General features: G+C 38.7%; 1 protein-coding gene across 1 annotated transcript in view; it reads left to right on the top strand.

Annotated features, from left to right (window-relative positions):
* Pgm2l1 (phosphoglucomutase 2 like 1) overlaps window positions 1-15,281 on the top strand; it is a 36,172-nt gene extending 20,891 nt beyond the window's left edge. Inside the window, exons 6-14 of the mRNA XM_057756341.1 lie at window positions 3,450-3,643; window positions 4,970-5,159; window positions 5,416-5,513; window positions 6,262-6,439; window positions 6,960-7,053; window positions 7,706-7,835; window positions 8,060-8,249; window positions 9,036-9,169; window positions 11,502-15,281. Coding sequence (XP_057612324.1) covers window positions 3,450-3,643; window positions 4,970-5,159; window positions 5,416-5,513; window positions 6,262-6,439; window positions 6,960-7,053; window positions 7,706-7,835; window positions 8,060-8,249; window positions 9,036-9,169; window positions 11,502-11,604 — 1,311 coding nt within the window. The 3' untranslated portion in view covers window positions 11,605-15,281. The remainder of the gene's footprint in view (window positions 1-3,449; window positions 3,644-4,969; window positions 5,160-5,415; window positions 5,514-6,261; window positions 6,440-6,959; window positions 7,054-7,705; window positions 7,836-8,059; window positions 8,250-9,035; window positions 9,170-11,501) is intronic.
* Window positions 15,282-15,883: the final 602 nt, after the last annotated feature.

Here is a 15,883-nt window from a genome sequence, read left to right as displayed (position 1 = left end):
ATGCAAGTTCCAGGTACTGTGAGTTAGCCAGGTAAGCAGATGTGCTGTGAGCTGAGATCTGTAACTCAAGGAAGAAATATGGGCTGAAGTTACAGGTCTTAGGGTACCATATCTATTAGAACATAAAGGGTTATTTGGAAGTTCTTGACTTGGATGTACAGCCAAAAGATAGGTAGAAGGAAAAGTCAAGAATGGATCCTAGGGAATATTAACTTTAAGGGAAATGAAAGGAAAGGAAAAAAGATACTAGAGATAGGAGAAAAGCTGGGAGAAATGAATGCCATTAAAGCCTAGAAGACTTAGAGAGTTGCAAGGGTTAGAAGGCAGCTGTCAGTAAGAGCAAAGCATCGGATTTCTGTATCCAGACTCCTACTGTAATCTGTTGGGATGTCTGGGAGACATTTCAGAACCAGTGTCTCTTTAACAGGGTTCTTAATTCCCCACAGCTGCCTCATATAGACCCCAAGTTAGTCCTCCCTTGATCTTCCCTCCTCTGTCAATTAGTGTTACCACACACCTAAACAGAAGTGAAAACCTGTTCTTGACTGCTTCCTTTCAGTTTGGTTGGACACCGACCTCTGCCTCTCAGAAGCTTTGTGATCTGGGGCAGGCTAATCTACTCCTTTGTGCTTTAGTTTTATCAACTGCAAACTGAGGATAATTATAGAACCAATGTGATAAAGAGTGAAAGCGAAGATCAAAAGTCATAATTCCTACCACAGTGTCTGACTCTGACACGTTCTCAGTAAATGTTAGCTGTTTTTATTCTCAGTATCAGCAGCTTCTCTGTATAATGTAGCCACCGATGGCTACTAGACACTTAAAGTATGACTAGGCTGGATTAAGAAGTTAGAAATGCAGAATAGTAGCTGATTTTAAAGACTTGGTATGAAAAAATGTAAAACATTCTAATAATTTTAAATACATTGTATCTTGGAGTTATATTTTAATACATTGGGTTATAGAATGTATATTAAAATTCATTTACTATTTTTAATCTTTGTTTTATTTTCATCTATTTATTTTAAAATTTTAATTGGAAAAGGAACATATAATTCACCTTCTGAACCTTTTTTTTGGGGGGGTGGGTATGTCCAAAACAGGGTTTCTGTATGTAGCTGTCCTGGAACTTGCTGTATAAACCAGGCTGGCTTTGAATTCACAGAGATTCGCCTGCCTCTGTTTCCTGAGTGCTGCTGGGATTAAAAGCATATGTCACCACTGCCCAGCTACTCTAAATCTGTTTGATGTGGCTGCTAGAAAAAATGAAATTACCTCTGTGCTTTCCACTTGTGGAGCACATTTTGTTCTTTTAGACATTGCTGTTTCATAGGATACATTTTTGAATTCTCTCTCTCTCTCTCTCTCTCTCTCTCTCTCTTGCTCTGTGTGTGTGTGTGTGTGTGTGTGAGAGAGAGAGAGAGAGAGAGAGAGAGAGAGAGAGAGAGAGAGAGAGAGAGAGAGAGAGAAGGAGGGAGGGAGGGAAGGAGGGAGGGAGGGGTAGAGGCCAAAGAATAACTTTATATTCAGTTTCCTTCTTTTCATTTTCCTGTGGAAGATAAAAATTTAAAAGTAAAACTTCTGGTCCAAAGGGATATGCAAAGAGAGCGAGAGCAAAGTGTTAGGAGGGGATAGCACTTAGGAGCACTGCTGCTCTTCCAGAGGACCCTGGCTTGTTTCTCAGGAACCACATGGTGACTCACAACCATCTGTAACTCTGGTCCCAGGGACTCCAGCGCCCTCTTGTGGCCACCGTGGGTGACAGGCACACAGGTGGTGGGTGTACACAAATATCTCAATTACTGCTTCTATTTTACTAGAGGTTATGGATTTGTTTAAATTGTTTATTTGATCTTGATTTAACTGTGGTAGTTCATATATGTCAAGAAATTAATCCATTTCTTTTAGTTATTCTAGTTTGGTGGAATACAGACTTTTAAAGTATACCCTTATTCTCTGAATTTCCTCAGTGTCTGTTGTAATGTTATCCTTTTCATCTCTGTTTGGATTTTCTCTCTCCATCTTTTGGTTATTTGGCTAAGAGTTTCTCAGTCTCGTTGGTCTTTTTTCTTCAAAGAACCAGTTCTTCATTTCATTGATGCTTTATACTGTTTTTGTTGTTGTTCTTATTTATTGATTTCAGCCTCGAATTTGATTATTTCTTCCCATCTACTCTTTGGGTGTTATTTCTTCTTGCTCTGGAGTACTTAGATTTGTCACTGAGTTGCTAATATGAAATCTTTCCAGTTCGTTTTGTTTTTTGTGTAGGCACTTAGTGCTATGAACTTGCCTCTTAGAACTGCCTTCATTGTGTCCCATAGGTTGGGTATGTTGTGTTTTCATTTTTATTCAGTTCTAAAATGTTTTAATTTTCTTCTTGATTTTTGTATTGACCCGATTTTGATTCTTTTGAGTTGATTTCTATGGATTTGTATATTTCCTGTTGTTTCTGTTGTTGATATAAGAATTTTTAAGTTGAATAATTTGTCACATTGTGGCAGAGTTTAATACATAATATATGCAGTCAAATGTCTTTCATTTAGAATGGAACAGCAGGGTTTCATGCCATATCTGTGATAGAATCAGCATAATATTTTTTAAGCAATGTCCCTTCGAGCTTTGAAACCCTGTTAAGTCTTAGAATTGCCTTTTTGATTGCTTTTGTTTTGGGGTGTGTGTGATTATTCTTAGTGCCTTACTGATTAAACTACTAGAGAAATTGAAAACTACTTGAAATGGACTTAACTATACTATTTATTTTTTTCTGATACATATTTTGATATTACATAAACTCTAACCTACAATGGAGGTGATTTATTTATTCTGTTTCATATAATACAATACTGAGTTTAATAGTGTAAGTTTTTGTGGATATTTCATTGTTTTTTAGTTTTTAAAGATCTGTTTATATTTCAGGTGTGTGAATGTTTTGCCTACATGTATGTCTGTACACCACATGCATGCACTACTCTCAATGCAATGCTGCAAGAGGGTGTCAGAGCCCTGAAAACTGAGACTGGAGTTACAGATGGTTCTGAGCTACCTTGTCAGAACCAACCTGGGTTCTCCGCTAGAGCGGCCAGTGCTCTTAACTGCTGAGCCATCTTTTCAGCCCCATTTCATGTTTTTTATATTATCTTTAGAAATAGTTATAAATCTAAAATTTTATACTAGCATATGCATGTATTATAAGGTGGTTATATTAATCCCTCATATTAGCTTGTTACTACAGTTGATTCTAAGATAAGCTATAATACATGATTGTTTTATTGTAACAAGTCTCTGTGAAATCATTATCATCAATGTACTTTAGTGTTAGTAAATTAGCCTAATACTGATAATTTTTTACTTAATTTGATATTCTTCAAAAAGTCAGAGAGCTCTACTATAGCTGAGAAAGAGCCTACAAGCATTTTAACTAATTATGGCTGTATTTATGTATCACATAGGTGTATTGGGAAACTGGTGCTCAGATCACATCTCCTCATGATAAAGAAATTCTGAAATGTATAGAAGAGTGTGTGGAACCATGGAATGGTTCCTGGAATGATAATTTAGTGGACACCAGCCCTCTGAAAAAAGATCCTCTCCAGGACATCTGCAAGAGATACATGGAAGACCTGAAAAAGATCTGTTTTCACAGGTATCCAGTGGGACTGTAGGATAACCTTAGAATAGCATATATCCAGGCCTGGTACAGAAATGTCCTAAATGAGCTTGGTATCAGAATCATTAAGTTAATCTCTCTCTCCCCTCTCCCTCTTTCTCCCCTCTCTCACCTCTTTCCCTATCTTCCCTCTAACATACTAAGAGATACTTAGGTCATATCGAAAGCATAAGAGAACCAACATGAGGGCCTGCCACTGGCCAAAGACTAGAAAGTCTTCAAAATGAAAAATCCACTTTTTTTTTCTTGTGGTAGAGATTGAACTCTGGGCTTTATCCATGCTAGACAGCACTCTACCACTGATCTGACTGCCCCAAATTCAACTATTAAATGTAGAAAGAAGAGTAGAATTAATACATCACAATTTTGTGATCTCGATAATGAACCTTTGCAGCCAAGCTCAAAGCTTATAATAGGCAAAAAATTGATAGGAGGTTGCAGACAGGTGGATGAGGATGACAGGGCACTAATAAATATTAGCCATGAAGTTGGCATGATGGACTTCCTCTTTGGCTGGGTAAGAAATACACAGCTTCTGTTCTTGCCAAGAGAACTGTTGCCCCTAGATTAAATGACCCGTACATTGTAGAAACAGATCAGAGAAATGTACTAATATAAACAAGGGCTTGGATGTAGCTCAGTAGAGAGCTTGCCTTGTGTGAGTAGAGCCTTCCTTGAGTTGAATCCCAGTAATGCACAAACTGGATACAGTGACATACGTGTATAATCCCAATGCTTGGGACACAGAGGCAGGAGGATCAGAAGTTAGTGGTCACCCTCAGCTACATGGTGAATTTGAAGCCAGCTGGAGACATTTATGAGATTTTTGTCTCAAACTGAAAGAGGTGGGAAGGAGGAAAAGGATGGGTAATACCAAGATGCATTCTCTGGGAGAAAACAAGCATTGGAAACATACAGAAAAAACATTTACAAAGTCATGACTTGAAAGGCATAGCAACCAGATGTCATTTTTTTAGACACTTGGAGAAAATGTGAACACAGATATTAGACAACATTTAAAAATTATTGTTCAGTTTGTTAGATGTGACAATAGGATTATGTTTGTGTTTTTAAATCCTAAAGTATTTTGTACAAAATAATATGTTGTGAAGAAGTAAAGCCCAGACTGACAGAATTGATAGATGTTGAAACAAAGTGCCAGGTATATATGGGTGTTGGGTGTTCTCTTTATGTGTATTTTGAAACTTGTTGTGAAATAATTGTTATTTATTTTATAAATCTTATTTACTATAGGAAGTGGTTAGTAAATGACGAGTAAGGATATGTGATTTTTCTTTACAGGGACTTAAATTCAAAGACCACCTTGAAGTTTGTGCATACCTCTTTTCACGGAGTTGGGCATGACTATGTGCAGTTGGCTTTTCAAGTATTTGGTTTTAAGCCTCCAATTCCGGTCCCAGAACAGAAAGATCCAGATCCAGAGTTCTCTACTGTTAAATGCCCAAACCCTGAAGAAGGAGAATCTGTGCTGGTATTGTTTTTAATATTTAAATTATTCTTAGCTTATTACCTATCATATTAGATGTCAAGGATGACTTACATGCTTCCATGTGCCCTGCAGCAAGCACCGTAAAGATGTGTTTGAAATCTCTGCAGAAAGTGGCCCTAGTTCTGTCCATCCAGACTGCATGCTTTCTGAAATTCATATCACTGACAGTGCCTACATTACAAGTACATTGGATTTGGGTTCTTTAGTACAATCTAGTCTTTTTGGATTTCCTGTTTAGGAACTCTCCCTAAGACTGGCAGAGAAAGAAAATGCCCGGATAGTGCTAGCCACAGATCCTGATGCAGACCGGCTGGCAGTAGCGGAACTTCAGGAGAAGTAAGTAGTTTGAGCTTCACCCCTAAATGGGACATCCACATCACCCCCTCCTCCCAAGGATCAAGGATTATTGCAGAAGGGGGTGTGTAAAGAAAGATTCTGAGAGCCAGCTGTGTTTTCAGGACACAGCAGGTCAGCTGCACATATGAACTCACAACACAGGTGGGGACAGAGACAGGAGGCTCGTGGAGTTCATCGGCTAGTCATCCTAGCTGAATTGATGAGCTCCAGGTTCGGTGAGAGACCCTGTCGCCAAAAGTAAGGTGGCAGCTGAAGAGATGACTTAGTGATTAAGAGCACTTGCTTCTCTTTCTGAAGTCCTGGGTGTGGTTTCCCACACTTACATCAGGTGTCTTGCAGCTGCCTGTAATCCAGTTCCAGGGATCCACCACCCTCTTCTGGTCTCCAGAGGCATTACTTACATACACAAATACAGGCAGACAAGTGTGCACACATGCACATGAATTAAATTAGAACTATATATTAAAATAAGGTGACGAGTAATAGAGGAAGTACTCAGTGTTCACTTCTGGCCTCCCTACATATGCAATACATGTGTACACACAAGTAGGACACACATGTACATAACACACAAAAAAGAAGGAATAAATGTCCTGTCATATAATAACTTTTAGGGTTTCCAAGACAAGGGGAGACAGGCTGGGGACACTGATTTAAAGGTCTGAGCTGGAGCGTTTTCTTGAGAAGCTACCAAGATCTTGACTTTGAAGTTTTATTCTTTCTACAGTGGTCACTGGAAAGTTTTCACAGGGAATGAGTTGGCAGCTTTGTTTGGGTGGTGGATGTTTGATTGCTGGAAGAAGAGCAAATTGGACGCTGATGTGAAGAATGTTTACATGCTGGCCACCACCGTCTCTTCTAAAATTCTAAAGGCGATTGCATTGAAAGAAGGATTCCACTTTGAGGTAGGAATGAAGTGGGCGTTGTTTGAAGTTTGCACGGCACTTCTCTAAACATTTCTACAAAGACTTTCTGTTTACACTTGCTTAAAATGTATGATAACTAGACACCTGAGCCGAAGTCGTCTGTTGTGTGAATTTCCGAGGGCACATGTTCTTCCAGACACTACAACAGTACTTCTTACTCCACATAGGGAGTGTCTGGGGATGGCAAGGGAGAACACAGAACATTTTAGACTGGCAAAAATCTGACTTATCAGTGACATATATATTCCTCATCACATAAACGTACTGTATTTGATGTAAGTCACTGTTTCTCTGCTGGTGAGTCATCAGTTGTGCCTGTGTGTGGTGGGTGGCTGTGGTAGTTTGTGACTGTATATCCACCACTTTATAAACCTCTGTGGACCAAGGACCTGGACAGGAACTCACTGTTCAGGAGTTCTGTGCACTTAGAAATGAGCTCTTTAATGTGTTTTCACTTAATCAGAGTTGATTAACTGGAGGGGCTTCCTCTACATTTCAGGAAACATTACCAGGCTTTAAGTGGATTGGAAGTAGGATAAAAGACCTCCTAGGACATGGGAAAGAAGTCCTTTTTGCATTTGAAGAGTCTATTGGTATGTAGTAAATACTAATAATCTTTTCTTTTGGTTGAAAACAGTTAAAAATATGGTAATTCTATAGAGAGGAGACATTTACCTCCCAGCTATAACTGAGATGTGAAAATGCAGAGATGCCTGCCTAGCAGTGTATGTCTTTCAAGTGAACAGTGGCTCATCAGATGAAAGACTCTCAAATCTGATTACAAAGAAGGACTTGTTAAAGGCTTTATGTAGGCCACAGTGTTATGGAAAATTTAAGCATGTGGTGTGCTTACATGACATTGTTTAAAACCTTAAAGGCTTTGCTTCCCTAAGAAGGCTAAGTCAAATTCGTAGGTGCATTTTCCATCAAAGAAGAACTTAGAGGTCCCTAAGTACACTGTTACTAGACTCCTACGGAGTTAGGTGTTTTATTATTGCCATCACTGTATTTTGTTGATAATGATAAGTGTTTTGTTTGTTGTTTTTATTTTGAGACAAGATGTTAGCTATTACATCCTAGCCTGGCCTTGAACTCCCAATTAAGCCCCTTGGGTGCTGAGATGTAGTCATACATTACCACACCTGGCCTGATACTATGCTCTTCAGTGCAGCAGGGAAATACAAGACTGTGGTAGTTGTAGCTGAAGCCTCTCCCCCTTTTCTAAAGATACCGTGTAACCCTCAGGCTTTCTGTGTGGAACCTCTGTGTTGGATAAAGATGGTGTGAGCGCAGCTGTGGTTGTTGCCGAGATGGCCTCTTTCCTGGAAACCAGGAAGGTGACCCTGACAGAGCAGCTGGCCAAAGTTTATGAAAAGTAAGTTCTCGTGTGAATCTCGTGCCAGATAGTCCTTGCTTGCCTTTTTGTTTGTTTGTTTGATTTGGTTCTTTTCTGGGTTTGTTTTTGAGGAATAGTTAGATTTCTTTACTATTAAAATTATCAGTATTATTTTTTATAAGATATTACGTTGGCTTATCTTTAATATGTACATGTCCCAAAAGTTACCTTGAATCTGACTTCAGCTTTAAATCTTTGCACAGATACGGTTATCACATGTCCAAAACTTCATATTTCTTGTGTTATGACCCACCTACCATCAAAACTATATTTGAAAGGATTCGCAATTTTGAGTGTCCAGGGGAGTACCCAAAGTTCTGTGGGGCTTTTGCTATCTTGCACGTACGAGACATAACCACTGGATATGACAGCAGCCAGCCCAGTAAGAAGTCAGTAAGTATCTTTTCTCCTTTCTGCGGTAGGTTCATACCTCACCATTATTTAAGGCTTACAGCAAGGGCTGATGGTGATAGGGCACTTACCTAGAATGCGTGAGACTTAAGACCTAAGGCAAATACTACCTCCTCTTTATGACTCCAGGTCCCATAGGTTTGTGATAGTGTCTTTGTTGACATCTACATATGTTATCATTGCATGTGGTAGGTCCAGTTCCTCTATGCCTCTCAAAGCTCCTACCTGTGTGGTAGGTGCTCATTGAATACTTATGTGTGATAAATTTTTATATTTTTTCTCTTGTTATGATAACTGTTAGCTTAAGTCTTCATTTATAATATTCAATATGTTGTACTATTTAAAAGATGTTGTTTTAGTATTCTAATATTTAACATGTTTGTATCTTACCCAGTTTTAATATTTTTTATTCTTTGAAGATTATATACATGGTTAATGTATTTTGATCTTACACATCCTCACTACCTCCCTCCAACTCCCTCAGGATTTCATGTTCTCTTTTTAAATCTTACCAGTTTTCAAACATTCAGTTCTGTAAAGATAAGTATGTTTATATTAGTGCACAACAGATTCCCAGAATGTTTTAGCCTTGATAAATTGAAACTGAACTCATTAAACAACTTTCCACCTCCATCTCCCAACTCTTGGCAACCACCAATATACTTTGTTTCTATGAATTAGACTACCTTAGATGCTTCATGTAAGTGCAATGTAGTTTATAGTTCTTGAAAATATAGATCCGGGTGTAAACTGTTGTATTTTGCATAGGTACTGCCCGTGAGTAAAAGCAGTCAAATGATCACATTTACTTTTCAAAATGGCTGTGTTGCCACTCTTCGAACAAGTGGGACAGAACCAAAGATAAAGTATTATGCGGAGATGTGTGCATCACCTGGCCAGAGGTAAGAACTGATTCTTTTAGATATATACGTAAAGGCTTTATTGGTATATAACTTATATACCATAAAATTCACACATACCAGTGTAAAACTGAGTAGCTTGTAGTACATCCAGAGCTGCGTAACCATCACTACAATCAACTTCAGAACATTTTTGAAACTCCAAAAGGAAGCCTCTATGTGCTCCAGGAGGCCCTTCACAGCCCAAGCAATCACTAATCTACTGTCCTTTTCTATAGATTTACTTACAGCAGATATGGGTTACACTTTTTCTTGTTTTCAACACTTGAAAAAAAAAAGAGGGGACTGGACAGATGGCTCAGAAGTTAAGAGCACTGATTGCTCTTCCAGAGGTCCTGACTTCAATTCCCAGCAACCACATGGTGGCTCACAACCATCTGTAATGAGACATGGTGCCCTCTTCTGGCCTGCAGGCAGAATATAGGTAGAATACTGCATATACAATAAATAATAAATTTTAAAAAAAGTTTTAGAAAAAGAGGAAGCATTTATTTGGGTCATGCTTTTTGAGGGTTCAGCTCCTAGTTGCTGGATCTATTTCTTTGGACGTAAGGCAAGGATGAGCATGATGTGGAGGAGGAAGGGATCAGGTAAAACCTTCCAAAGCACAGCCCAGGGACCGATTTCCTTCAGGTTCTTTCTACCCCACATAGCACCAATATCTGAAGATAAAGATTTATAATACTGTAATACTTGAGTCTATGAGGCACATTTCAGATTCAACGTATAACAGGACATTTTATATAAATAAATACAGTATGTGGTCCTTAGTGGCTGAAATCATTCTTAGCTCCCAAATATTCTATTGTATGAATATATACCATGTTCTTAAATCCACTCATCCATGGACATTCAAACTATTTACATCTTTTAAGCTGTCACAAGTGAGCATTTTTGAATGAGTTTGTGTGGCATGCACTTTCATTTTTCTTGGATATATATGAAGAAGTAGGATTGCTGGGTCCTAAGGTAGCCCTAATACCTCTTGAGAGACTTCCAGTCTCTTTCCCCCCCCCAAAAAAAAAAGAAAGAAAAAAAAATTATCATTGGGAACTGAATTTCAAAATTGTATTGATTTCCTTTTGTTCTTGGAAAGACCCTGAGATTTAGTATAAAGCAATGATTAATACTTGCTCTGTATATTACCAAATACTTGTTTTCCGTATCTGTCATGGTTTTGCATAATCTGCCCAATTCATTTTCTGAAGATATGAGTTGTCAATAAACACATCAAACGTTATTTTAAAGTAATAAAAGTATTCCTTTTGATTATGTCATTCATTGACCTGTGGATTTTGGGGAAGGAGATTTTATTTTTTCATTGTCTTCAGACCATGCCCTTGTACGAAAATTGCATTTCCACTGGAGAAGAAAAAGTCCTCTATGTTCAGAGAAAAGTTTATAGTTACCCAGATAAGGTGATTTTAGGTTAAAATGAATAATTATTAAAGTAATAAGATGGATGTTACCTAGCTTGTAAGTGACTGGGAAAACAGTCACTGGAAGCTTCTCTAGAAACGTTTTGAGCTGGAGCAGTGCTCCCAAGATGACTCAAAGGAAATTGCTTGTAAGTGTATAGTTTTTGTTTTTGTTTTTGTTTGGTTTGGTTTGTTTTGGTTTGGTTTAGTTTTCGAGACAGGGTTTCTCTGTGTAACAGCCCTGGCTGACCTGGAATTCACTTTCTAGACCAGGCTGCCCTCGAACTCACAGAGATCCCCCTGCCTCTGCCTCCTGAGTGGTACTGAAGGTGTGCACCTCCACCGCCCAGCAAGTGTATAGTTATTTTTTTAATAAACATTTTATTATTTTTTTCTACTTTTTTTGAGATAGACTCTCACTGTGTAGCCGTGGATGGCCTGGAACTGTTTATGTAGACCAGGCTGGCCTCAAACTCACAGAGATCACACGCCTCTGTCTCCCCAGAGTGTGCTGGGACTGCTCTCTGCTACCTGAAAGACTGGTAGTGTTGTCCCTGTCACCTGTATTGAATATCCTCCAGTACTCCAGGAAGCCATTCTGTAATAATACTTGGCATTAGCATTTGGAGCTATTCAATTGTCTAGCCTAGGAGAATTAATTTATCATAATTAACTCATACTTTATCATGGGTCAGAAGATATCTAGTTCATGACTATTATTTTGTATATGATATTTTTGAGAGAGTCTTGTTTTATTTTTAACTGGGTGAATTTTTTTTTTGCTTGCCAATTATTTAACTATTCCATTCGATATATGCCCTTCCTAAAAGTGAAAATAAATAAATGTTAAGGCTATGAAAATAAGAATTTTAAGGTTCTTTGTCTTTTTCCCCCAGTGACACTGCCTTACTGGAAGAAGAATTAAAGAAGCTTATTGACGCTCTGATAGAGAATTTTCTTGAGCCTAGTAAGAACGGCCTGATCTGGCGTTCTGTATAGGGCACTGCAGAACATTACCACTTTGCACTGACATGGAACGAAGAACTCTAGACAGTGAACCTTGTGTTGAAATTCTCTCATCTGCCAAGTTATCTTCCCCCTTCTCTTTCCTTTGTTCAGCTAAATAGATTATATACATTTGAAATGAAAATGTTTTCATAATCTTAAATGACAGTCATTACGTTGAAAGTGTTCAGTGGCCCACCATTCCTCCTGTATCACAAACAGTACAAAAGTGAGTTTTCTTATTAAACTGTGGTTAAGCTTAGTTACATGATGTAATTGTGTATAGCATGGTTTAAAAGAAACATTATATAATATAGGGCTAGTTAAGGAAATTATTTCTTAAAAGTGTGTATGTTGCCTGGGGTGTTCCACACCCATTGTGGAAAAGTATCATTGTCATGATGTACGTATTGATTTTCAAGTTAGAAACCTAGGTTGGTGGCACATTCCTGTAATTACAGCCCTCAGGAGGCTGAGGCAGGAGGATCATTAGTTAGTTTATGGCCAGCCTGGGTTGCACAGAAAAATTCTGTTTCGAAAAAAAAAAGTTTATAGGTTTTTTTTTTTGTTGTTTTTTTTTTGTTTTTTTTGTTTTTTTTTTTTTTTAGGTTTTCTGACTTAGGACAGATGTCACAGTCTGTGGTTTTGCACCTCTGTCTCAGGTGCCCTTGCTATGGTGTATATTTACTGTATGTATTTAAGACTGATGTTTACTGAACATAAAACAATAGTGGCAACTCTCCCAGTGGCTTTGTTCTTGTCTAATTTCTCAGTGCATTCTCAGGGTGCGGTGTGAACGAAACAGTGTTCCTGCATTGGATATAATTTCATCAGTCCATTTTCTGATGGTTAAGGGAAGTCTTCCCAACTGTATAGGTGCTTCCTATATAGAAAACAGGTTTGTTGGCTCTAAAAATGGTTGTAGAAAAAGATCTTAATAAAATCTGGCTTAATGTAACTATAGTCGAGTCTTCGTGCAAGGATTCAGTTATCATAGCCTGTAAGTGAAAAAAAAAAACTCCTGTGGAATGAATGTGGCATCTGACAGTCTTATTGAATTACATTTTTATGAGTAGATGTATTCTTTTATCTGAAAAGTGATGCTAATCTTATCAAGAAATGGAACATCAAGATATAGGTATTTTCTGCCACCTTGATTCAATACCCAGTCTCATTTGATCTCAGAAGCTGAACAAGGCTAAGCATGGTTGGTGCTTGGGTGGGAAATTTGGGTATTATGAAATATGAAAGTGCTGTTTAAGACCAAGGTCAATTTATTTTAGTGTGTTGCTGGCTTTGGACTTTCAGATAATATAAATATTCTTCTTTTTCCGTGTGAAAACAGTTCTCAGGAAAGTCATTTGTGGTTGATTCTCTAGCACCCTGAAAAGTCCTAATAGAGAAATATTGTCTAAGCTTTCTGAATTGTGTGTCTCCCTACATAGTTTACAGAATACATGCTATAGTTAGGATAACAGTAACAAGGCCTTGGGGTATAATCGCTTAAACCAAGTTTCCTATACGGTACAGCACTGATACTAATTTATTTCCTAAAAATAGTAATATATTGCCTAAACAGATTAGAATGTTAATTAAATCACAGTTTGTTTTTTTACAGACTTGAGATAATTTTGGTTGAGCTTGTGTAATCCAAACACAGTTTTCAAAGTATGTTGCCACTATTGTTAATTTGTTCCTTCCTTGCTGTTAGAGCTGGGTCCTATATGACTGTAGATAATAGCTATTAGTGTACAGTGCCATTTTCTGTATGGGTTTATTTTAAAGGTTTTGCCTTAGAGAAGAAGTATATGGAATCTTTTGTTTTATTCTTAAAATGTATAAAACATTTTTGTTTATTGACTGTTAGGAGTATAAGTGTAACTTAGGAAATGGAATGTATTCTACAAAGCTGTACATATGGAAAACATGCACATTAATTTCAATGTCTGTGTTCCAGTGATCCAAGAACAAAATGAAACTAAAGTGATGTGATAGCTATTCATAATCACAGAAGCCATGTCATGATTGTCATCCACTTATGAAGAGGACATTTTTGTTTTAATGCTGTAGTATATACAAGATATGTCATCTTAAAGTGAAGTTACTGACATTTGAGCTCTTACCTTGAAGGGCTAAATTCCAGTTATGTGTACAGGTTCCCAAAGTGTATAGGTTGAGGAAACTATTTGATTTTGTCCAAATTCTTGCCTGTGTCTGAACGTGTTTAACATAAACTTGGCATAGTGGGTGCATAGGTCCCTGACAGGAATGGGATGTCAGCCAGTGGGGCTCAGCTTTCGTGCTACATTTGTTCATTTCTTCTCTTTTTTCAACAATGGTATGAGAATGAATGCATTTTCTTTGAGTGAATAAATCAGAACAGGTGTTTTTTGGAGCATTAGGGAGAAGAATTAGGCTGGGACAGAGCCCAGTGGTAAAGCACTTTTCTAGGATGCAGATAAAGCAAAGATAGCTGCTAGGCTTGCGGTTGATCTGTGGCAATGCGGGGGTGGGGGACACGCGGGAGAAGTTTGTCATTGATACGCAAAAGTCAAAGAATAAAGTGGAAATGACAAAAGTATCTGTTCAACTATGTTCATAGCAGCATTGTTTGTAATAGCCAAAACCTGGAAACAACCTAGATGCCCTTCGAGGGAGGAATGGATGAAGAAAGTGTGGAATATATACATATTAGAGTACTACTCAGCGGTAAAAAACAATGACTTCTCGAATTTTGCGTGCAAATGGATGGAAATAGAAAACACTATCCTGAGTGAGGTATCCCAGACCCAAAAAGAGGAACATGGGATGTACTCACTCATAATCGGTTTCTAGCCATAAATAAAGGACATTGAACATATAATTTGTGATCCTAGAGAAGCTAAATAAGAAAGTGAACCCAAAGAAAATTGTATAGTCATCCGCCTGGAGAGGGGAAGTAGACAAGATTGCAGGGCAAAAACTGGGAACTCGCGGGTGAGGTGGCATGGGGCAAAGGGGAAATGGGATGAGAAACATGAGAAGGGGAGGATGGGAGGAGCTCGGGGGATTGGGATGGTTGGGATATAGGAAGGGAGGATACGGGAGCAGCGAAGTATATATCCTAACTAAGGGAGCCATCTTAGGGTTGGCAAGAGACTTGACTCTAGAGGGGTTCGCAGGTGTCCAGGGAGATATCCCCAGCTGGTACCTTGGGCAACTGAGGAGAGGGAACCTGAAATGACCCTATCCTATACTGATGAATGTCTTACATATCACCTTAGAACCTTCATCTGGCGATGGATCGAGGTAGAGACAGAGACTCAATTTGGAGCAACGGTCTGAGCTCTTAAGGTCCAAATGAGGAGCAGAAGGAGGGAGAACATGAGCAAGGAAATCAGGACCACGAGGGATGCACCCACCCACTGTGACAGTGGATCTGATTTATTGGGAGCCCACCAAGGCCAGCTCGTCTGGGACTGAATAAGCATGGGTTGAAACTGGACTCTCTGAGCATGGTGGACAATGAAGGCTGATGAGAAGCCAAGGACAATGGCACTAGGTTTCGATCCTAATACATGAACTGGCTTTGTGGGAGCTTAGCCTGTTTAGACGCTCACCTTCCTGGACGTAGATAGAAGACCTTCGTCTTCCCGCAGGGCAGAGAATTTGGACTGCTCTTCAGTATCAAAAGGGAGGGGGAATGGTGTGGGGGGTGGAGAAGAGGAGTGGGGATAGGGGGAGGGGAGTGGGGGGAGGGGGCAATATTTGGGAGGAGGGGAGGGAAATGGGAAACGGGGAGCAGGTGGAAATATTAATTAAAAAAGAATTAAAAAAAAAGAATAAAGTGGAAATATCAGTAGATATTGACAGACAGTATATAAAAGCCAGCAATGGCAGCATGAGAATGCTTCTTGTGAACCATAATCCAAGTGCTATTAACAGTTCAGTGAACTGTACGTGAACAGTGGCTGTTCAATTGTGTTTGTGAGCAGACGGCAAGTCTACCATTTTCCTTCAGTCATTACCACTGAAGAGAAGCCCCGTTCTAGGAGGAGAGGAAAAAGCTCTCTTATTATGGATCCCATTCCTCCTGGGATGTTCTTTCAGAATCTCATGAGAACGAGAGATGAGAAAGAACAAAACTAAAAGAAATAAAACTAAGGATTGTAAAGTATAACCTCGAAGAAAAAGTTCAAGAAATTGAGATCTTCGAACTCTGAGACTGAAAGTTGCTGAGCTCATTAACTAAATCATAAGTTATTCGTTGGGGTTTTACTGAAGGTATCAAAGT

This window comes from Chionomys nivalis, chromosome 23 (assembly GCF_950005125.1).
Source record: "Chionomys nivalis chromosome 23, mChiNiv1.1, whole genome shotgun sequence".
In the NCBI taxonomy this organism is placed as follows: domain Eukaryota; kingdom Metazoa; phylum Chordata; class Mammalia; order Rodentia; family Cricetidae; genus Chionomys; species Chionomys nivalis.
The sequence above is the reverse complement of the archived record's forward strand: the minus strand, read 5'-3'. Positions and strand labels throughout refer to the sequence as shown.